Raw genomic sequence first — 23,528 nt, forward strand, 5'->3', positions numbered from 1 at the left:
ATTTTACCTATTTCTAGGAAAACAAGTCTTTGTTAATGACACAGTCCCTGTCCAAAATTTTGTGATCTGACATATCAATTTGATCCTGATGAAGTTATTGAGATTAGATTGTAAAAAAATTTGATTTAGTACTTTTACATAAGAATTGGACATTCGGCAGTCATATTGAATCAAATTACAAAAATAATGTTCGTGTTGATGTATCTATTGGTATACTGTCTTTGTACAAAATTTAAACTAGAATGTTCATTGCATTCATGGGTATCATTAAAAACAAAATGGCCACCAGTCGGCCATATTTGTTCGAATCTCAGAATATGACATGCACCTATAACTTAATATGTATGATCACCATACCAACTTTGATCCAAATCGGCCTAGTCATCTCTGAAAAACAGCTCTGGACATGTAAAAATGACGATTCAGCACTTTTACATGAAATGTGGGTGTCACCCAGCCATATTGAATCGAATCACAACAAGTCATTGAAAATGACACAGTCCCCGTTAAAGTTTTGAAAGTTGTCTTTGTGCTTGTCATATTAAAGCAGAGAGGTTGTCACGAGCGTGTCCTTGAAACTTGAGTTCCAAGAGGTGTACACAACAGACTGTTTATTTACATCAAAACACGTGTTCCGTGTAGTAGTAATATGGCCAAAAATAAAAACAGCCATTATTCTGCCATCTTTGATCTGATTATGAAACACACTGATATGTATGATGTATGTGCCAAATACGAATGAAAATGGTACATAAATTGTGGAAATTAAGCAGTAAGGTCAAAAAGTCAGATGGCTGTCGATCGGCCATCCTTGACCAGATTTGAAACAAATTGTCATGGACATGTATCCTAACATGTATAAAGTACATGTATGTGCCAAGTTTGAATAAAAACTGACAGAGCACGTCCAAGATACCGCATAAAAAAAAAAAAGATGCCTGCCAGTCGACCATCTTTGATCCAATCATGGACATGTATCCTAACATGTATAATCTATGTACCAAGTTTGAAGGACAACTGACAAAGCATGTCCAAAATACAACATTTTCAAAAAACAAGATGGCTGCCAGTCGGCCATTTTGAATCGAATCACTAAACCACTGCATGTGCATATGTCCCACATAAGGTACTAGGCACATGCAAATAATGAACTGAATCGGTCCACAGGATTCTGAAATATGACTCTGGACAGACTGACGCACGAACAGATGAACGGACGGATGGACGGACAGACTCAAGAACTCACGGATGGTCGGAGACATGTATCCTAACATGTATAATCTATGTACCAAGTTTGAATGAAAACTGACAAAGCATGTCCAAAATGCAACATTTTCAAAAAACAAGATGGCTGCCAGTCGGCCATTTTGAATCGAATCGCTAAACCACTGCATGTGCATATGTCCCACATAAAGTATTAGGCACATGCAAAGAATGAACGGAATCGATCCAAGGGATTCTGAGATATGACTGAACGAACGCACAGAGACCAAATTATAAGTCCTCGTTTTCGGACTTTGTCCGAACGGGGACTAAAAATAATGATGGTGTAGTTGTATGTCTTGGTATACTATCTTTGTACAAAATTTTAACAGAAACGTTCATGGCATTCAAGAGAAAGTAGCTAAGTACCATGAAAAACAAAATGGCCGCCAGTCAGTAATAATTGTTTGGATCATGAAAAAAATATGACGTTCACCTATAACACAATATGTATGATCAGCATACCAACTTTGATCTAAATTGGCCTAGTCATATCTGAGAAACAGCTCCAGACATGTAAAAAATAATGATTTAACGCTTTTCCAGGAAATTTGGGCGTCTGTTAGCCATATTAAATCCAATCACAAAATTAATGTTGGTACAAATGTATCCCTTAGTATACATGTACTATCTTTGTACAAAATTTAAAGAGAAACGTTCATTGCATTCAAGAGAAAGTAGCATGGGTACCATAAAAAACAAAATGGCCACCAGTCGGCCATATTTGTTTGAATCACGAAAAAAGTATGACATGCACCTATAACCAAATATGTATGATCATCATACTAACTTTAATCCAAATCGGCCCAGTCATCTCTGAGAAACTGCTGCGGACACGTTTAGGTATCAGAAATAGCAAATTTAACATCCAAAATAGCCGCCAGTCGGCCATTTTTGCTCCGATCATAAAGTAACTTGATGCGCATATGTAAGACATTGTCTTCATGTTAAGTTTGAATGAAATCCATTAATTGGTGTCTGAGATATAGCTCTGGACGTATGTACATACGTATGGACGGACGTAACAAACCCAAATTAATAGTCCCCCTTTTCGGACTTCGTCCGAGCGGGGACTAACAAACCATGCGTCAGTCGAGTCGATGCGGTCACCATATTGCAATGTGGTAATCTCATGATAAGCTTACAATATGGAGACATTTCTTTTATTTGCTAAAATGGGCAATTATTCGAATGTACCGTATAACGGTTTATAATTTAATCTTAACATAGAGACACCAGCACCTAAACTTCAATTTTTGGTAATCAGGAATCAGTATTAGATTCATAAATCACTTGAAAATGACCTGTTTTCATGTCAACTTACTGATATGTAATGAATATATACAAGAATAATGTTCTTGTCAGTTGGTTTTTAAAAAATCACTCCTTTCAACTGATACTACGATACCAATAAAATAAATATTGGTGTAAAAATGCCCAATTCTAAATATAACGTTGAAAGATCTATGATGCTATAATAACTGACCATTATGTTATAGGTTTAGATTCAAAACAAGCTGTCTGTAAAGCGTGATGACAATGGTGCCAGCTGGCAGGAACACTAACATATGGGGTTAACCTATTGATTAATTTCATCAGTCAGCTGGTGTACACGTACAAGTTGTAATAAATGTGACCAATTTGCAGATATTTATATGAGGTGGCCATCTTGAATCCCCTTTGAACGTAACAAAATTGCAAAATTCAGATTTCTACAAAACAGTGAAAAATCCTGCCAGCGAAATATGAACGAAATCAGCAAATCCTTCAAGTATTCGAAATCGAAACCATCATCTAATGATAAGGCCATCACTAATTGGCTACTGGGACTGGATAAAGATTTTGATTTCAAATGCTTCCCCCAAATCACAGTGAACATTTCACTGGGGTTCTCTCCACACAGTGGAGTCACAGTGATCATTTCACTAGGGTTCTCCACACAGTGGGGTCACAGTCAACATTTCACTGGGGTTCTCCACATAGTGGGGTCACAGTGAACATTTCACTGGGGTTCTCCACACAGTGGGATCACAGTGAACATTTCACTAGGGTTCTCCACACAGTGGAGTCACAGTAATCATTTCACTGGGGTTCTCCACATAGTGGGGTCACAGTGAACATTTCACTGGGGTTCTCTCCACACAGTGGGGTCACAGTGAACATTTCACTGGGGTTCTCTCCACACAGTGGGATCACAGTGATCATTTCACTGGGGTTCTCTCCACACAGTGGGGTCACAGTGAACATTTCACTGGGGTTCTCCACACAGTGGGGTCACAGTCAACATTTCACTGGGGTTCTCCACACAGTGGGGTCACAGTCAACATTTCACTGGGGTTCTCCACACAGTGGGGTCACAGTGAACATTTCACTGGGGTTCTCTCCACACAGTGGGGTCACAGTGATCATTTCACTGGGGTTCTCTCCACACACAGTGGGGTTACAGTGATCATTTCAATGGGATTCTCTTCACACAGTGGGATCACAGTGAATATTTTACTGCAATTCTCCACACAGTGGGGTCACAGTAAACATTTCACTGGCCTTCTCCACACAGTGGGGTCACAGTGAACATTTCACTGGGGTTCTCTACACACAGTCGGATCACAGGGAATATTTTACTGGGGTTCTCCACATAGTGGGGTCATAGTAAACATTTCACTGGGGTTCTCTCCACACAGTGGGGTCACAGTGATCATTTCACTTGGGCACTCTCCACATAGTGGGGTCACAGCGAATATTTTACTGGGGTTCTCCACACAGTGGGGTCACAGTAATCATTTCACTTGGGTTCTCTCCACACAGTGGGATCACAGTGATCATTTCAATGGGGTTTCTCCACACAGTGGGGTCACAGTCAACATTTCACTTGGGTTCTCTCCACACAGTGGGGTCACAGTCAACATTTCACTGAGGTTCTCTCCACACAGTGGGGTCACAGTGAGCATTTCACTGGGGTTCTCAACACAGTGGGGTCACAGGGAATATTTTACTGGGGTTCTCCACACAGTGGGGTCATAGTAAACATTTCACTGGGGTTCTCTCCACACAGTGGGGTCACAGTGAACATTTCACTTGGGCACTCTCCACATAGTTGGGTCACAGCGAATATTTTACTGGGGTTCTCCACACAGTGGGGTCACAGTAATCATTTCACTTGGGTTCTCTCCACACAGTGGGATCACAGTGATCATTTCAATGGGGTTCTCCACACAGTGGGGTCACAGTCAACATTTCACTGGGGTTCTCTCCACAGAGGGGTCACAGTGAACATTTCACTGGGGTTCTCCACATAGTGGGGTCACAGTGAACATTTCACTAAGGTTCTCCACACAGTGGGGTCACAGTGAACATTTCACTGGGGTTCTCTCCACACAGTGGGGTCACAGCGAATATTTTACTGGGGTTCTCTACACAGAAGGGTCACAGTGAACATTTCACTGGGGTTCTCCACATAGTGGGGTCACAGTCAACATTTCACTTAGTTCTCTCCACACAGTGGGATCACAGTGATCATTTCACTGGGGTTCTCCACATAGTGGGGTCACAGTGAACATTTCACTGGGGTTCTCCACACAGTGGGGTCACAGTCAACATTTCACTTGGGTTCTCTCCACACAGTGGGGTCACAGTCAACATTTCACTGAGGTTCTCTCCACACAGTGGGGTCACAGTGAGCATTTCACTGGGGTTCTCAACACAGTGGGGTCACAGGGAATATTTTACTGGGGTTCTCCACATAGTGGGGTCATAGTAAACATTTCACTGGGGTTCTCTCCACACAGTGGGGTCACAGTGATCATTTCACTTGGGCACTCTCCACATAGTTGGGTCACAGCGAATATTTTACTGGGGTTCTCCACACAGTGGGGTCACAGTAATCATTTCACTTGGGTTCTCTCCACACAGTGGGATCACAGTGATCATTTCAATGGGGTTCTCCACACAGTGGGGTCACAGTCAACATTTCACTGGGGTTCTCTCCACACAGAGGGGTCACAGTGAACATTTCACTAAGGTTCTCCACACAGTGGGGTCACAGTGAACATTTCACTGGGGTTCTCTCCACACAGTGGGGTCACAGCGAATATTTTACTGGGGTTCTTTACACAGTGGGGTCACAGTAATCATTTCACTTGGGTTCTCTCCACACAGAGGGGTCACAGTGAACATTTCACTGGGGTTCTCCACACAGTGGGGTCACAGTGAACATTTCACTGGGGTTCTCTCCACACAGTGGGGTCACAGCGAATATTTTACTGGGGTTCTTTACACAGTGGGGTCACAGTAATCATTTCACTTGGGTTCTCTCCACACAGAGGGGTCACAGTGAACATTTCACTGGGGTTCTCCACATAGTGGGGTCCCGGTCAACATTTCACTTAGTTCTCTCCACACAGTGGGGTCACAGTGATCATTTCACTGGGGTTCTCCACATAGTGGGGTCACAGTGAACATTTCACTGGGGTTCTCCACACAGTGGGGTCATAGTCAACATTTCACTTGGGTTCTCTCCACACAGTGGGTTCACAGTCAACATTTCACTGAGGTTCTCTCCACACAGTGGGGTCACAGTGAGCATTTCACTGGGGTTCTCAACACAGTGGGGTCACAGTCAACATTTCACTGGGGTTCTCCACACAGTAGGACACCATGAACATTTCACTGGGTTTTTTCACACAGTAGGACACCGTGAACATTTCACTGGGGTTTTTCACACAGTAGGACACCGTGAACATTTCACTGGGGTTCTCCACACAGTGGGGTCACAGTCAACATTTCACTGAGGTTCTCTCCACACAGTGGGGTCACAGTCAACATTTCACTGGGGTTCTCCACACAGTGGGGTCACAGTGAGCATTTCACTTGGGTTCTCTCCACACAGTGGGTTCACAGTCAACATTTCACTGAGGTTCTCCACACAGTGGGATCACAGTCAACATTTCACTGGGGTTCTCCACACAGTGGGGTCACAGTCAACATTTCACTGGGGTTCTCCACACAGTGGGATCACAGTCAACATTTCACTGGGGTTCTCCACACAGTGGGGTCACAGTCAACATTTCACTGGGGTTTTCTACACAGTGGGATCACAATATTTTACTAGGGCCACATCGACTCGTGTGAAAATCAGTTCTTGCGAGAGCCCTGAATTATCAAATCAAATCGGTTAGAGCATAGACTCACTGGTTAAAATTTGAAAAACATTTTATCTGCATTGTACAATACTTCACTGTCATTATTTATTTCTACAGATGAAAATTAATTGAGTGAAGAAAATATGGTTCATGTACTAGCTCAAAATAATCTATTACTTGATTATTAAAATAAATCCACTAGTGTTATAACAGTGTGATGATTGTAATCATAGAATGTTCTACTTTCCTTAAATTGTTCATATATGAACAATTAAGATTGAAAGCTAAACTCACCTTGTCCAACAGCCTTAGGGCAACAAATTAGATACAGGGCAAACACAATCACACTGAAGTTGAAATTACATCAACATGTACATAACAATGTAATCATATACAATGACGTAGACAAGTGTTTGCGACCAAATTTAAGCATTGAGTATCACTGGTATTTATTAAATTTCACCCCGTTGATAATATAAGCATCGTCATATAGTTTCAAATTTATGAATTTGCTATTAAAACGATAAAGTTTGATTTAAATGTTCACATGGCTTTAAGATAACGATATCGCAAATCAGTGAAACTGGCAAAATTAACACTCACAGTACATTTACTCTCAATGACATATGAATATTTTTTTTTCCATTTAATAGTAGTACTCCTTCATAAAACTTTGAACCCTGGCACATAATTAATTGTGCAAATCACTATTTCTATAGAGGCAAATAAAATTGAATCATGATTTCTATTATATTTCACACTGTAGAAGATGCATATGTATTACCGATACATGTATATATTACTACAAGTAATGTGTCTGGACACGAATGGACAGTTGCCTGGAGATACTGAATTGTGTGAGTTATGAACATCGAGTTACAAAGGCATCAAGATACAAAAATGACGCCAAGTTTTAGAAACCACGTCCACTTTTGTGTGACCTCGTCCAAATTGTAACTCTATGTTGAATTAACAGTTAACAGAACTTTGAGTTACAGGCAGCATACATTTTTGTTTTTGTTGAATGTCCACATTTAATAACTCAAACTTTAAGTTAACCAGTTAACCAATCATTGAGTTACAGGGAATCTATATTTTTTGTTTTGTTTAACGTTCAAACTTAGCCACTCAAATTTCATTTAACAGTTAACCAAATTTCGAATTATGGAAATCATTGTTTCCTGTAACTTGAAGTTATGTTAACTGTAAATTGAAATTTGAGTTACTAAAATTGGACATTCAACAAAAACAAAAATATAGGCTGCTTGTAACTCGAAGTTCTAACTGTTAATTGAATATAGAATTACAATTTGTGCATATGTTCACAAAAGTGGGTGTGGCTTCTGAAGTATGGGCATGGTAATTTTTGTAACTCGATGTTTGTAACTCAAAGTCCGTACCTCACACAATTTAGCATCTCAGTTGCCTGATATCACAGCAACAAATGGTTTCCAGATGCAAGGACACATGTGTATTCATACAGGTACATTTTATATATTTATCGACTGGGAGTGATAATTCTTCACTGTAATGGATGGAATGACTATAATGACGCATGATGAATAAGCTAGTTTTGATATATTGGATCTAATATTCTCCTTACATCTAATGGCTATGAATACAAGCCCAGATGCTATACAACAAACATAGTGCACAGGATTTACAGGTTCAAATGTGTGCAAGTGTTACTTTCAACTTTAATGAGGTCTTGAAATACTGTAAAGAGACTAATTTTCGCTGGGTTTAAATTTCACTGATTTACCATTTCAGGCATGTTCAGTGGGTTTTAAATTCACTGTTTTATCATTTAGATAACGTATTCTATGCTCAATTTTACATATTCACTTGGTCTTACTTTAGCGCATTTTCCAGTCAGCGAAATAAGCAAAATTAAAACCCAGTGAATAATTAACCCCTTTACAGTATGCCTTATGCATCACCCCTAAATGCAAGGCTTGAATTTGATGCTTTATGAGTTTGCCTTGGTGCCCTTTGTTATTATTTACATTATTTCTATGTCCTTAGGCATACATCCAGGTACTTTCAGGGGTAAAGTATTTTCAGTAATGTGCAAAAATGTTTCCAATATTTTTCAGTGTTTCTTTTAATCCTTTTTGTGTGAATTTTTCTTACTGAAGTACCAAGGTTTTCCGTAAATTTTGGCACTATTATGAAACATTTCATGCATTCAAATTAACCTGATTCGAGATAGATTTTAGAAATAAAACACAATAATGCTCAGTGCCAAAATTGCTTAGGAGAAAACACTGTATTGTAGATCATTTTTTGCTTTGGTTTACTGTTTTTGAACAACTACATTCATTTTGGGAAGAAAATTAAATAACATTGTTAGTGAATTTGTACCTCCATAAAATACCAGCATCATGGTTGACCTTTTGGGAGAGGGGGGTTCCCATGCATAAGACCCAATGATCATACTAACAGTGCAGTTTGCTATTAAAATGTCAAGCATGGTTACAACAATGAACATGATTCATTAGTTGGCAATATGAGTAAATACACAAAATGTAACCTAACATAAAAGGGTGAGAAGCATACCTTTAATTTCACAAATGAAACGTGTACATTCACAAATTTAGTGAGTCACAATAAAATTAAATATTTCTTAGTTTAATTTTGAGGATGAATCACAGTAACCCTAACAAAAGTTTTCACTCACAAATGCCCTCAAATTAATGCAAAAATTGACAGTTATAGAAATAAAATGATTTACAGTAATTTCAGAGGAAAATGATTTGACATCAAGCATAAGTTAATGACAGTACAAACCTCATCTGCACAGTTATCTGATTTAGCAGTCGCCTTCCTCCAATACTTAGCTCTTGGCATTCTATAATAAAAAACAAACCATAGGAAATAAATACCGGTATATATATTCACGAGGGAACATTCCTGTTTGATTACAATTGTGAATACATTCAATAGAGCTTAGCAGGCGGAATTATGTAAATGATATTATGGATCATATGATATTTAAAATATCTTTCTAAATTTTATTTGTGTGTACAATGTAACACTTGAAACTAGAGACCTGTCCACTGTTCTCAGAATTTTCCTGGTAAATGCACAAAATTCCACGATCCCCTGTGGACAGGTGAATGAACACTAGATTCATAGAAAATTATACAGAAACGTCTGACCCCAAAACATTTAGGATGAAAATATTTATTATTGGGAAATCCAAAAAAAAAAAGAATAATTATTTTACATTAATGTACAAACAAAATCAGTGAAATAACTTGATGTAACATCATGAATACACTGATCTTTTTTTATGGTATGGAGATTTCCATGGATCACCAAGAGCTAGAAAATACGGCTCATTGGTAAAACACAAAGGGGAATTCAAACGTGCTTGTGCATTCTAATTTCTACCATAGCCCATCACAGATGACGATCAGAGAATACTACATACAAGACGTTTGAAGCATACAGTAGAGTAGGAGACATCATGAAATAATACAGCTAATGCAATATGTGGCATATAACGTGTACAACATATGGTTGCAAAAAAGATATCTTGCATGACAAAAAAATATGCATGAATTAATTACATAAAACGGCTGTTATGACAGCTCATGCTGATAGCAAAGCTTATTTATACAGCAATAAGCAGAGCAGCTGTAATCTAGTATTATTTAGAATTTTAGGGGTAGCTCGCAGTGCAAATCTGCAATTGTGTAAAGGCTTTAATACGATGAACCGTGGACAGGAAGGAAACTCTATTGTCTATTATAGTGTATTCACTTTGAATTTGTCTTATTTCCATTGAAAATATCATGACTTTTCACTCCACATTTAATTTGGGAATTGAATTGGGCATTTACTGAGTGGTTGTGGTGGGTATAGGATGCATTAGAATGTTGGAATATACTAGTATACAATGTAAACAACGCATATTACATGATGTACAAATTGTATGGGACCCATTTCAAACAGGATGCATTACACTGTCCTTCAAAGTTGCATTCTCTATTGGAGTTTGGAACTATTATGTGATATACTGTGGAATACTTTATTTTTGCTGAAATGGCTTTTTGGCCGTTTTGCTTGGAATTTATTTTCACTGATTTTTGATCAGTTTAATGTGAAATATAGGAAAAAAAGTATATTCACTGGATTTTATTTTCACGGAATCATCCCTTCAGCGAAAATAGCGAAAATAAATTCGAAGCAAAAATAAAGTATTCTACAGTATTTGATGATTTGAATTTGTGCAGATTGGGACATGTATAATAGCAGCATGTCTAAATGCCGTCGATTTCAGTTTTTGAATTTTATTGTGTTCAAGTCTCCTTTAGTGCTTCTGAAAAGAGTTCATATATGCATGGATTCACAAAGATTTGTTTCTGTTCTGCAATCCACAGAAATTCTTGGATTTTCCTGCAATGTGTGTAATTCATACTATGAAATATCTGGCATAATAGTTCCAAAATCCCAACAAAATTCTATGAATGCTTTCAGAATGTACCAGTAACTTTAAATGTACTGTAAAATACTTTATTTTCAGTCAGAATTTATTTTCGTTATTTTCACTGAAGAGATGATTCCGTAAAAATAAAATCGTGTGAATATACCTTTTTTCCTATATTTAACATACAACTCATTAAAAATCAGAAAAAAATAAACTCAATACATGACATCCAAAATATCTTTTCAGTAAAAATTAATTGCAGCTAAAATAAAGTACTTTACAGAACCCCCTCCCATCTCACCGCCACAACACATAGTTGCATCTGTTAACATTTAGACATAATTATTCATGAAAATTACCAAGATTAAATGTAACCAAGATTTTTTATTGGGAGTAAACTGTTATGTAAGCAACAACAGCTGTAACCTTCTTAAGCAGAACAAAACATGGTGGCAGTCATTTTAAAAGCTTAGATGAGAACCAGTGCATAGACTATCAAGAACATGTGAACTCAATAAAACTGCCTTTGCATAGTCATCTAGGTTAGCAAATTGAATTAGCACATATAGCAATGAGACAGGACTACAAATTTCTTCTGAATTGCAGAAAGCATAGGCTTTTAATTCAGTCAGACTCCAAATTATATACACACAGATGAATAAACCATGATAATCTGATGCATGTACTCAGTCAAGCAATAACACGAGTGACATAACACAAATGAAGCCAATCAAGTCACCCTGAAAAGCTGCAGGCAAAACATCTTACAATACAAATGTTCTACATACATGTACAAAAACACACTACGACAGAGATTTTTTCAGCTAGCAGAGATAAGGTTTACAAAAGAATTGACCAAAAAAGTTCACTGGAAACAATATTCAGTAGCAAATGTTAGAAGCATTTTCCACGGCAATTTTCTCTCACTATAACAACATACAGTAACATATAATTGAGATATATTGTACAAAATCTTTACTACTAAAATCTATGGTAAAATTTCACTGAATTTGTACAGTAAACATAGCATAATCCACGAAACACCAAAGTGTGACCAATCTAATCATATTATCTTAATATTAGTTTAAAGTAAGTACATTTGAGTACTGATACTGCCATAAAATTATCAATTCATTCTCATTCTCAACACCATAATCCATTTAATAGGTAACTAAAGTCATCAGAGGACAAACTAGGTCACATAAATAGAATGTCAGCAGTGGTCACCATTATCAACAGGTCAACTGAAATCCCGGAGCCACTAACACACGATTCTACTTGGGTTTTGAAATCAATATCTGAACAATTCTCTTCAAAACAATATGATAATGAAATTGTACTCACTGCCAACATAGATCTCTGCTGCCAATAAAAATGTCACAGTCTTTCAAGGCCTTATTCTATTCACCTAAATAAATTTAAAAAGCCACATGTTCAGAATTTAAATCAGTTGCATAGTAAACTTGCATTTCAGTTGGAGAGGTGAGAACGCATTCCACAAATATGAACCAAAAAACATATATATCGTGTATTTATACAAACCAAGTTCAAGATTTACTTGGTACAGGAAAGGCAAACATGTGTCTAGACCAGGCTGTAAACTTGATGCCCATCAATGCTTGTTTAGTTGCTAGGCAGCCTGGTACAGGGTATTATAGTATAAACTTAATGTGGTGTATAGGGTAGACCTTGAACATACATACATACATGCATAAAACAGTGACAGCGATATCAAAAAATAATTTCTGGAATCATAAACACAGTTCTAAATGATCATCACTTCTTTCAGGGAAACTGCTTGAATTTGAGTTCGCTTCATGCAAATTAGAAGAAGTCAATTCAGAGACAATGAATGCGTACAACTTACAAGTTTATAGAGTTCTACACCAGTATTTTTTCCCACTAAAATTACAAAAACCCATGATCACTATGCATGTAATAATATATCTAAAAGAATTTTTACTGTAAAACAAAATGTATTAGCTTAGACGTTGAAAGAATGGTTTAATGTAATATTTAGTATACTGTATACCCAAGTTTGTAAGAGCACACTTTCTGCTGAAAATACCAAGTACATGTAGTCAATAGCTACAATAACATGCTACCTAAACAGACACGTGTTCAAAACACCTAAACCTAATCAATGGTCATTCATTGCATTGTTTAGTTACTAAACTGCAAAGTAGCGACACAAAAATGGCTCCTATTTAAAAAGGGTGAGAGAGCAAGGTAGTCAAATAATACAAGTACATGTACACCAGGAATCTGATGTACACATTCAACACACAGAGTGAACAAAATTGTCATATGATAGTTGCCCACTTTATTTCAAGGCCACTGTATTCAGCCTATTCAAAAAAGTTTAGTTTTCATATGTCTGGGCGTTTGCTAAGCACAAAATAGTTTTTACCACGCTGGCTACTGATAAGTGATTCAGATGCTCACTGGACATAAGCAATTACCGGTAGGCGTTTTTTTTAAATGTTCTAATTTTGTTCAAATATTTCAGACAAAAAGCCTAAGTGTTTTCATCTAAATTTATTGTTTTACGCCAGAAATATGGCAATTAGAAATGTAGATAAAATTTAGGACTCTATAAATCTCTGAATCTCAATTTAGTTTTAGCAATTATTGAATGGTATTAGCAACTCTGCAAAACGTAGATAGAAGATTACATTGGATATTAAAAAAATCACAGTACATTTCTGATTTGTGCAGTGGATTTTTAAGGATTACATTTCATTAATGTCCCTGTCTAACAAACTCTGTTAACCACCTCAGCGAGAATTAAGAAGATTTCAATTAAATAAAATTGTATGCATTACACAATATGCTGCCAATATGTTGACATCCGATAAATGACTGGTTTGCAAACATTGCATTTAGGATTGCCTACACAAAATGTTGTAATAACAATTTATAATTGTTTGTCTAACTTTACAAAGCAAGCAGGTACTACAGTGAATGTAATGCAAAAGCTGGCAAAAAAAGAAAATTACATTGTATTATTATACAATGTCATGTCACACTAAAACACTTCAATTTGTTTATATCGAATGTAGAAGCACAATAGCAGATAACAGAATAATCATTGAATAATCACTGAATGCAAATGTTCGCACAAAGCAAAACGTTTTTGTTACCATTTTGGGCTGTTATCTCTCAAAAAATATTACTACAAGCAGGACGAAAGTAGAATAATAAGGTTATCACCAAAAAACAACAAAATTGCAGATGTCAATGCAACCCAGTACTGCTTAAGTGTATAGTTTGTTGACAATGCATGATAATCTCATTATTAATAATTATATGTTTACATTAACAAGTCAGTTGATTAGCTTACAGGGGTTTCAACAACAGGATTCCATGAAGCAAGTTTACATTTCTATGTTGTCACCGTTTTTCTAAATTACATACCGGGTACTACTGGTAGTGGATAATGTGAGAAACAAAGGATGCGATATCAGTAACACCAGTGTGAATTTAAAAGGATCCCATGTCAAAATGGTATCCCTAAAATCATGTTGAGCCAGCTTCTAGATTTTTGGGGAGGAATGTCTTAAAAAAAAATTGCATGTGGCTATAGAGATTTTCCTTAATTTTTACACTGAGTTTGCTTTAGTAACAAGACCCATTGGTCGACATATTAGACCATACTAGGGAGATAAGTCTGCATGATACTACCACAACAAACAAACAACACAAGAACTGTAAGCACGCTAAAAATATTTGTGTATACCCAAGAGAGAAATATTAGTAGTTTTCGCACTGCCAGAAGTAAGATATTTAGCCACACATCGTTTTATTTACTACTTCTTCACAAAGGTTCATAAGTCGATTGAAGAACAAACATTGACACCACTGCTATTATTTACAGTAACTGTTCCATTATTACATTATCACCTATTACCGCTCAATTGTTATAATGGAATCATTTCTTCGGCATCGTATAATAGCCAGATTACCCTCAATAATAATATTAGCTTTCAAAACCTTGTCAAAGCCATGTATACTAACCAAAGAAGACCTACTAACCTTAACAAGGACTAAATCCGACTCATTTTTAAGACGTGGTCTAATAATTAGCACAGACTAAAATGTGTGCAAATGCTCAGCTCAGGATAAGAGTCTAAAACACCATTGTATTCAATGTCTATTTGGAAGATTTACTATTACCGGGTATATATCATAACTATTCATAATGGTATGCCATTTCTGACATGACAATCAAGGCGGGCACATCCAGAGACATTTTTCCCAGGGAAAAAAATGAATTGACGATGAGACTGTACAACTTCAGTTCATTCTGAATTTGAATTGTTATTTTATAACCATAGAACTAACATGTACACCTTCCTGGTTACTGTACTGAGTAAGCATACATGTAGCAACAAAATTTGGGTGTTCCTTAGCCCATGCTGTTATTCTTTCCTATGCATGAACACGTAATCATGTGCATGATAAGCTTAAATCTAGCCCATACTAAATAACTTAGTGTAGCCAGAACATGACTATTGTTAAATTGAAATCATTTCTTTGGGCGTCGAATAATAGCCAGATTACCCTCAATAATAATTATAATAGCTTCTAATAACCATCATTATTGTAACCAAACCGGATTACAATCTCAATTTGCATATATTGCTGGCACAATCATCTGTTTACATCATAATTTATGTGTATAGTGTTTCATCACTTCCTTTATACCAAGCAAACCCACATGCAGCACAGCGGTTTCATTTTGATGTGACACTGTAATGTCATGCTTGAACTTCCAAGAAACAACAAAGATTATTGAATACATTGTTAATTATGAATATGCAAATTATATACTTGCATTACACAAATATTAACTACCATACTTGGGCACTTACCCGAGAAGACCACTGCCACTAGTGTTGGCATGATCAGGGAGAAGAGTGGCAGAAGGAAGTGGGGTAGGAGAAGGGAGACCATCACCCTGATTGCAAATGTTAAATTATGGCAATGAAGGATATTGTGCTAAAACAGGTAAAAACCCACATGATTAAAACTTTTAAAGATTCAAATTCTGAATGCTACAGAGTGACTCGTATGATAGTATCGCAACCCAGAGAACACGATTATCTTTACTGTGAAAGAGTCACGACATACAGATGTCAGTCAAGCCTTGTTGACAACACACTTCAAAACATGCATGGTCTAAAGAATAACATTCTTCATTTTTGCTTTCAGGAAATTCACTGTAGTATTACTTTAAAATGTATCAATGTAGATAAGAACGAAACATATAAACAATTTTTCAAAAAGGCCAACCTTTTTCAGGTCCTTTGTTAATAATAGATACATTTAACACCATAAATCATGAGTAATAGTATTACTATTAGTTCGATTAACTATCTACAATTTTTTAACAAAAAAACGCAAGTGTAGTAAGTACATATATGATCATGATGCTGACCATGGTTTCTCTTTATAATACGATTTATGCTAATAAAGATGTGTTTTGTTTCATGGTTTAAATTAATGTGCACACGAAGTCGATTCTTTAGCATAGAGGTATATTTACAAGTTGTCAAATGAGGGAAGTGACCTTGGCGTGGAGGCAACGTGCGAACCAACATCTACATCAGGAATTCAAAAGCAATAATAACAAACATTGGTTGAAAAATCAACGAAAACAAATCATTTTTAAAGCGTAATTGAAACAAACTGATGCGGATTCCTTTCAGCTAAGCCAAAATACCAGGGATGTAGTGAAACGTGTGAACGAGTGCGTATTGTGTGTTATTTAAATGACGTCCTGCTAATAATAAAATGCATTTTAAACGCCAAGGCTGGGGAACCTCTTTAAGGCTCACATCATGGCCGTGGCTTTTCCCCCCAATGCAAAGATACTCACCACAAAACGTCAATTGCTTTCGACACGTCAGAAGTTGGCCCAGTTTGATTTTTATCGACAGCCGCTCCGTTTGTCTGGTACACAATAGTTGACACTAAATACAGGCGAACCTAGTGATCGATTTGTGATCGAATGTAATGTATGTGTTTTATGAGAGAAACACACGCCGAGCCAAGCACGCACACAATCCGACTGAGGAAAACTAAGCGTCTGTCGAAAAATATCTTTTCTTCGTACAAATTTCAACCGGTTCGATAATCCAGACAAGTTACATCACGTCGAGGGGGTGATTCGGAGGATTTTAACGCCAATAAATCACCAAAAATCGAACATTTTCAGGAACATAAACAGAGCACAGCTGAAACAGACAAAAGACAAGGTCGTCTGCGAGTTGAAATGTCCAACATACCGGAAGTTGGTAACCCGGCGGCAATTCACAATATGGCACCCTTTGCAAAAACTTTATTTTTCAGCAATGCACTTTTTTCCAATGTTTTATTTGTATGACCATTTTAACAATTAAATGTCCATGTCTCTGTAAGTTATAAAAAAAATGCATATCACAGTACGCGACCGTGGTGAAATGAGTAGTTCCGAAAGAAAAAATACGCTAACTTAAGCGGTCTTCTGCAATAATAACATGATGGCGGTCGTCGAGACAGGTGAGTTTAGTTTTTTCCACTTGCAATCGTTAAATAACGCCGATCTTTAACTACTGTGGTTAAGCCTAGTATCAATTAAAAAAAATATATTCTGTATAATTGGTGAGATATCGCCGATACGGATATTATGCTTTTTATCGCCCAGTAATGGCAGTATTCCGCCGAACTGCAGCTCGCACAGCTGCCACGTCGCCGCTGTTGTGTTGTCTAGTTTCTAAAATCGCCTGATGGCAGTGGGATCATGATACCCCGATTATAACCTGGAATCTATTTCCATAATTATGAGAATTATATTTTTTGAAATTGATATAATAATAAATTCAGTGAATTACTCTACTTTTTAAATTTTCTGCATACTGTAGTTCCTAGCTGTATATTATATAATCACAGTTGTACAAAGTTAATAGTATGAATCTTTGTAAAAGCAAGGATGAATGGATGTAAGGGTGGGGTATGCGATGAATATCACATGTAAAGAAGCCAAGTGAATTGCGATATGATCGCAAGAAAACCTATTGCAAATACTGCAAATTTGTGAGTCTGTGAAAGAACTGCTTTCTGTTCATCTCAGACCATTTTTGATAGTGTTCTTTGCTTAGTCGCAAAGCGTGTAATCATGGAATGGTGTAATATAATATGTGTATTTTTGAATGCAGCGATATTCTCACTCATTTCTGTTTATGCAATCAAACATTGCAAGCACCCACTGTATATTGTGACGCTATTGGTCAGAACTTCATTCAATTCCATTTTACTATGCCATAGCGATTGCTCAATATTTTGTATTCCAAACCTGGCTTATAGACCCACAGCAATGATCATTATGATTTACTGCAGATATGTTTAGTCAATGTATAGTTGGAACACAAATAGTCAACAATGGATGTGGCATGCTAAAAGTGAATTGATGTGCACCAATAGAGTCGCTTTCATGTTCGCTTCACATGAAATCATATTGCATATCGCCAGACTTGGTTATGAAAGTTACATATTCATATTTTATGACTCCTTAATAAAAGTCAGATTTACACTGATTTTCAAAATTACGTTTATGAATATTTTAAAGAAAAATTACTGTCATTTGAAACAATTGATGAGAACCACTGATGTATTCACAGTAAAATTGTAATGATCAAAGCTAAAAAAAATAATATTTTGAACATGTACTGTAAAATACTTTATTTTTTTGCGCTTTGATTTTATTTTTGCTGAAGGAATGATTCAGTGAAAGTAAAATCAAGCGAATATACCTTTTTTCCTATATTTTACATTCAAATCGTCAAAAATTAGTGAAAATAAATTCCATACAAAATACAAAAAGTCTTTTCAGCAAAAATTAATTTCAGCTAAAATAAAGTGTCTTAGAGTACATTAAATGTACCACATTTGCTATATTGAAAGCTGATGCAAATATTATTAATGTTCAATATCGAATTGTTTAATATATAATCTGCACTTTATTAGATGACACTATAACAGTTCTCATTGATAACAGATAAACGTTTTGTAGTCTTGTTGACTCAAATTACCTTGCAATCCCTTATGTACGCCTCTTTTTTGATCACCTGCCAACATTTTTGTGCAACATTCTGTAAATTTTTGTTTATTTTTCTATAATTGTAACAGTTTTGAACCAAATACTAGTAGTCATAATTCCCTATTGGTGCTTGGTTATGAACAAGCCTTTGGAAAAAATATTTAAAAAAAACTATCCATAATCCAGGTTTATTTTTGTAAAAAGAAAGAAAAATTGGCTTTGGTGGTCGATTAATTAACGATTAATTAACGATTAATTTACAATATGGCAAAGCTGGATCATACGTTATGTGGACATGCTGTAAATCTCTCATTTACTTAATGCAAGAAATTGTAAAAAATTAAAGTTTGCCACAAAATGTGCTCATTTTACTCCATTTTGGACATCAGTTTTCTCGGAACTGACCAATTTGTTTTTATTTCACTTCCTTATCTTGTAATGTCACATATTATTAACAACTTTAATTTTGTCAGAAGCAAGTCTGTGAAAATTGGGAAATTTTCACTGGGGTCCAAAAGACAGAGTGTCTTTCACCTTTTTTTCTCATAAACACCATTAAATCACTAAATTCTGAAACGTTCTAGTGCAAAAAATTAAATACTTTACAGTAGGTAAAAATAGAAAATTATTTATTATTATTTTTAATTTTAGTAACGTTCTACCTTGTCTGGATCTTTTCTCATCATAATGGAAATGAATGGCACTTATTTCATATGTCATACATACTTGTTACAGATGAACTTCTTAGGTCAAAGGGCAGTGGTTAATGTGCAGTGCATGTTCGAATTTTGCATAAACAAAATGTATTTTACATGTGTTATATATGTAGTTAAAGGACCAATATTGAACATGACATGAATCAACAGACAGTTAACACTGCCCTTTAATCAGGGCCATTGTTTACCAAAAGGGGTACAATTTGACAAGCGAAAAACCACAGTACTCAAAAGTCCATCATTATATCTAGCACACAACAGTATGCGACTATATATATATATATATATATATATATATATATATATATATATATATGTGTACTGTATTTTCTCTATTAGTAACCCATGTGCTTAAATACGTAAATGACAGGTGTATCTCTATGGACAATCAGCGTATAGTAAATGTTGTGTTCGGTTTATGTGTCCTTCTAATAGAACAGATATGGTATTCAATTATTGCATGACAAAGTAAAATTTCAGACATTTTTTTCCCATTATTTTCAGGTTGAAATCTTGCCCTTGGGCTTCTGACCACTCATCAAGATGTTTAAAATCGAATCCTATTTAGCTCCCATCTTGCTCAGTTACGTCAATAAATATATTAAGAACATCAAACCAGAAGATCTTCAGCTGTCATTATGGGGTGGTGATCTGGTCCTGAACAAGCTGGACTTGAAATTAGATGTATTAGAACATGACCTGAACCTTCCGATATCGTTTGTGAGCGGGCATATCCATGAGTTGCGTATTCATGTTCCATGGCACAAGTTGATATATGAGCCGGTTGTTGTAACCATCAACACTATCGAGTGCGTGCTGAAGCTACGTGATGCTGCTGACAGTGACCGCAACAGTACAAGTTCCAAGTCCAGTTCAGTCGCGAAGATCACCGAGAAGAAATCTAAACCGAAAAAGGTTCACCATGAGGAAGACATCCCGCCGAGTTACGTACAAATTTTGGTTAATCGAGTAATCAACAACATCAATATTATTGTGAACAATTTAATTTTAAAGTATGTGGAAGATGATATAGTTTTGTCATTAAACGTCAAATCTGCTGAATCGTTTAGCGTTAATGGAGACTGGGAGAGTGCATTTATTGAGTTAGCACAGCCGGAGCTGGTCTTGCGAAGGGTTTGTCAGTTCTCAGATTTGACAGTGTGTTTAGATAAGCGTAATGCGAGCGGGAAGATCGAAATGTACCAGGAGCCGCTTCTGTATAAATGTTCGTTGATGATGCGGATGCACATGACATTTGACAGCATCAATGCAAAGCGAGCGAGCGTTATCAAGATCAATACTTTATGCGAGAAGCTTGACATATCGATGAGCGATACTCAATTACCAATGTTTATACGTTTAGTGCAATTACTGATGGCGTTGTATTACGGTGAACTTGGTCCGCCACATACTGAGAATGAAGAAGAAGGTGACAGTCTTTTGGAAGCAACAACAAATGAAGAAACATCTATGAATTCACAGGGTATTTATTATTGAAAACCTTTCTGTTAATACATGTTCTAATGCTCACAATAAAAAATCAACATTTTCGTTACAAATGGAAGCTGGGATTCGGGTAAAACATCTGCCGAAAATTGTATATCCCTTATGTCAATCAATCATAATTTGACACCCCCATATTCCATGTGCATGCTTTCTTTACCCTCCTTTGATGTCATCTATAGATAACAAATCTTTTATTACAGAAAATGACGGAGCTGATGAAGATGAAAACTCAAATCCTGAAGGATGGGCTTCATGGGCGTGGTCCTACGTCCCACAATTGGTCATCATTGAGGATGAGGAGGAGTTAGAAACGTATCAACAAGGGAGACCGAGGCCGAAGAAGAAACTGGAACTTCCTATCTTGGCACTGGGATTTTACTTCAACCACGTCAGAGTCACGTTCAAGGTAAGTGAAGAACAGGAAATCTAAAATGTTGTCCTTGTAGGAAATTTGAAATGTCATCTTTCTGTATCATAGATGGAAGGAGAGGCACACAAGGCAAAAATGTATGTTGTTCTTGTCATTGTTATCGTCGTTCTCATTGTTAACTGTTTCTTCTGGTTGCAATAACTCAAGCAATTTTCATCTGATCATCTTCAAAATAGTATCCAAATTATCACTAGAAAAGTGTTTACATTTTGGTGTAACTTGCATACTTCAGGGTGGATTATTTGAAATTGTGGGTGGGGGGGTGCATGAATGTATCAAGCAATGCAAATTTTTTTTACATATACCCCCTGGTAGCTGGAAAATAAAAATATTTTTTCTTTACCAAGCAACTTTTAAAGCTTCACACAGAGCATGATCAAATTTCAAGTAAACACACTACGTTTTCAAACATTGCATGGGACCTATATGTTGTGCCTTGAATGACTGTCATTTCAACAAACATTTACTATCAAACAAAAACAATGCTTCTTTGTTATTTCAGCTGACGGATGTGCGACAAGACAGTCCATTTTACGGCCCACAGAAAATAGTGTTCAATCCATTCATGGGTCTAGCTATAGAAGGTGCTTGTACTGAAATCTTATTAAAAGGAGAGCCATTCTTCAATGCCCAGGCTGGCTGTACAAATGCTAGAGTCGTCGGTATGGGGGACTGTGCATGTGAACTTCCAGACTTACAAGAAGGACATCATTATCAGGTTATATTTGTTATTATTTAACTCCTCTGTCTACATTTATAGATTTACATACTGTAGAATACTTTATTTTCGCTTGAAATTTATTTTCACTATTTTCACTGAAAGGATGATTCCGTGAAAATAAAATCCAGCGAATATACTTTTTTTCCTATATTTCACATTAAACTCATCAAAAATCAGTGAAAATAAATCCCATACAAAACACCCAAAAAGCCTTTTCAGCAAAAAGTAATTCCAGCTAAAATAAAGTATTCCACAGTAAATTGCCATCTTTATTTTTAAAGAGAGTAATATTATTTTTTGATGAACTCTACTCTACTACATTCAATGTTATACTCTTTGAATGTCAAAATCAATTTTTATGATCTTTCACAAAATAAGGCCACGTACATTTTTTCCTAATTTTGATCAATATCAAGACCAGTAGCAATCATGTTCATCTGATACAAAATTAACATTGAAATTCTAAAAAATATATAAAAATTAGTAAGATGTTGCATCAAAATGGTGTTCAAATGGGTTACAGTTCATCATGGGAAAGGTTTTGATAGTTGTGCTATGTTCTTTTTTTTCAACTTCTGCCATCTTCGTGTCATACAGCCGTTCTTGTACTGCGGAGATTTCAATATTGAGAAGAAACAAGAGAATTATATAACTGGGTCACTGTTTGATGGAGAGAGCCCCGAAAACAATGCAGAGAGAACCATGTTCATATTTGACTTGGAGCAACATCAAATGAAATATTCAGAGTCCTGGGCCTTGCAGAGATTTGGGGCGTTCTGGTTGGATTATATATTTACCATGGATGTTAAAGATGATGAAGGTAACCTGTGTATATATGTCTAAATGCAGAATAAAAATATTCAGGTCTCGTTTTCTTTCTCAAACAAAAAAGTTGATGCTAGTTTCAGAATAGATTTACCAGGAAATGATAATTATAATCCCTTGAATACATTATTTTTTACTAGTATTTTGAGCATTTTATCTGGGTTTCTAAATTCATGAATTTTTAAATAAAATACTGAGTAACATTATTCACTTGGAATTAATTTGGTGGATTACATGTATCTGCGTAAATAGCAAAATTAAAACACAATGAATAGTTAATACATTGACACTATACTGAAAGGTGATCATCTTTTTGACTCCCGTGTGCGAAGCACAAAAAGGGAGTCTTTGCAGTTAGTGTGTCTGTATGTGTGTATGTGTGTGTGTGTGTGTGTGTATGTGTGTCCGTCTGTT

At 36.2% G+C, this 23,528-nt stretch overlaps 2 protein-coding genes across 4 annotated transcripts in view; one reads left to right on the forward strand and one right to left on the reverse strand.

Moving 5' to 3' along the window:
• The window catches only part of LOC100370932 (lysine-specific histone demethylase 2-like), a 42,027-nt gene extending 24,909 nt beyond the window's left edge, over positions 1-17,118 (reverse strand). For 2 of the 3 annotated variants that reach the window (XM_085507976.1, XM_085507974.1), the window contains exons 1-3: positions 16,718-17,118; positions 12,181-12,244; positions 9,192-9,252 (exon numbers count right to left, since the gene is read on the reverse strand). In XM_085507976.1, the coding sequence (XP_085364102.1) occupies positions 9,192-9,196 (5 nt within the window). In that variant the 5' untranslated portion in view covers positions 9,197-9,252; positions 12,181-12,244; positions 16,718-17,118. The remainder of the gene's footprint in view (positions 1-9,191; positions 9,253-12,180; positions 12,245-16,717) is intronic. The other variant, XM_085507975.1, reaches the window with a different exon arrangement.
• Positions 17,119-17,334: 216 nt separating this feature from the next.
• LOC100371084 (intermembrane lipid transfer protein VPS13B-like) overlaps positions 17,335-23,528 on the forward strand; it is a 55,800-nt gene continuing 49,606 nt past the window's right edge. The window contains exons 1-5 of the mRNA XM_085507490.1: positions 17,335-17,379; positions 20,137-21,115; positions 21,339-21,544; positions 22,071-22,286; positions 22,887-23,109. Of these exons, the coding sequence (XP_085363616.1) occupies positions 20,176-21,115; positions 21,339-21,544; positions 22,071-22,286; positions 22,887-23,109 (1,585 nt within the window). The 5' untranslated portion in view covers positions 17,335-17,379; positions 20,137-20,175. The remainder of the gene's footprint in view (positions 17,380-20,136; positions 21,116-21,338; positions 21,545-22,070; positions 22,287-22,886; positions 23,110-23,528) is intronic.

The sequence above is a fragment of the Saccoglossus kowalevskii genome, chromosome 14 (assembly GCF_978046115.1).
Source record: "Saccoglossus kowalevskii chromosome 14, keSacKowa6.1, whole genome shotgun sequence".
Classification (NCBI taxonomy): Eukaryota; Metazoa; Hemichordata; class Enteropneusta; family Harrimaniidae; genus Saccoglossus; species Saccoglossus kowalevskii.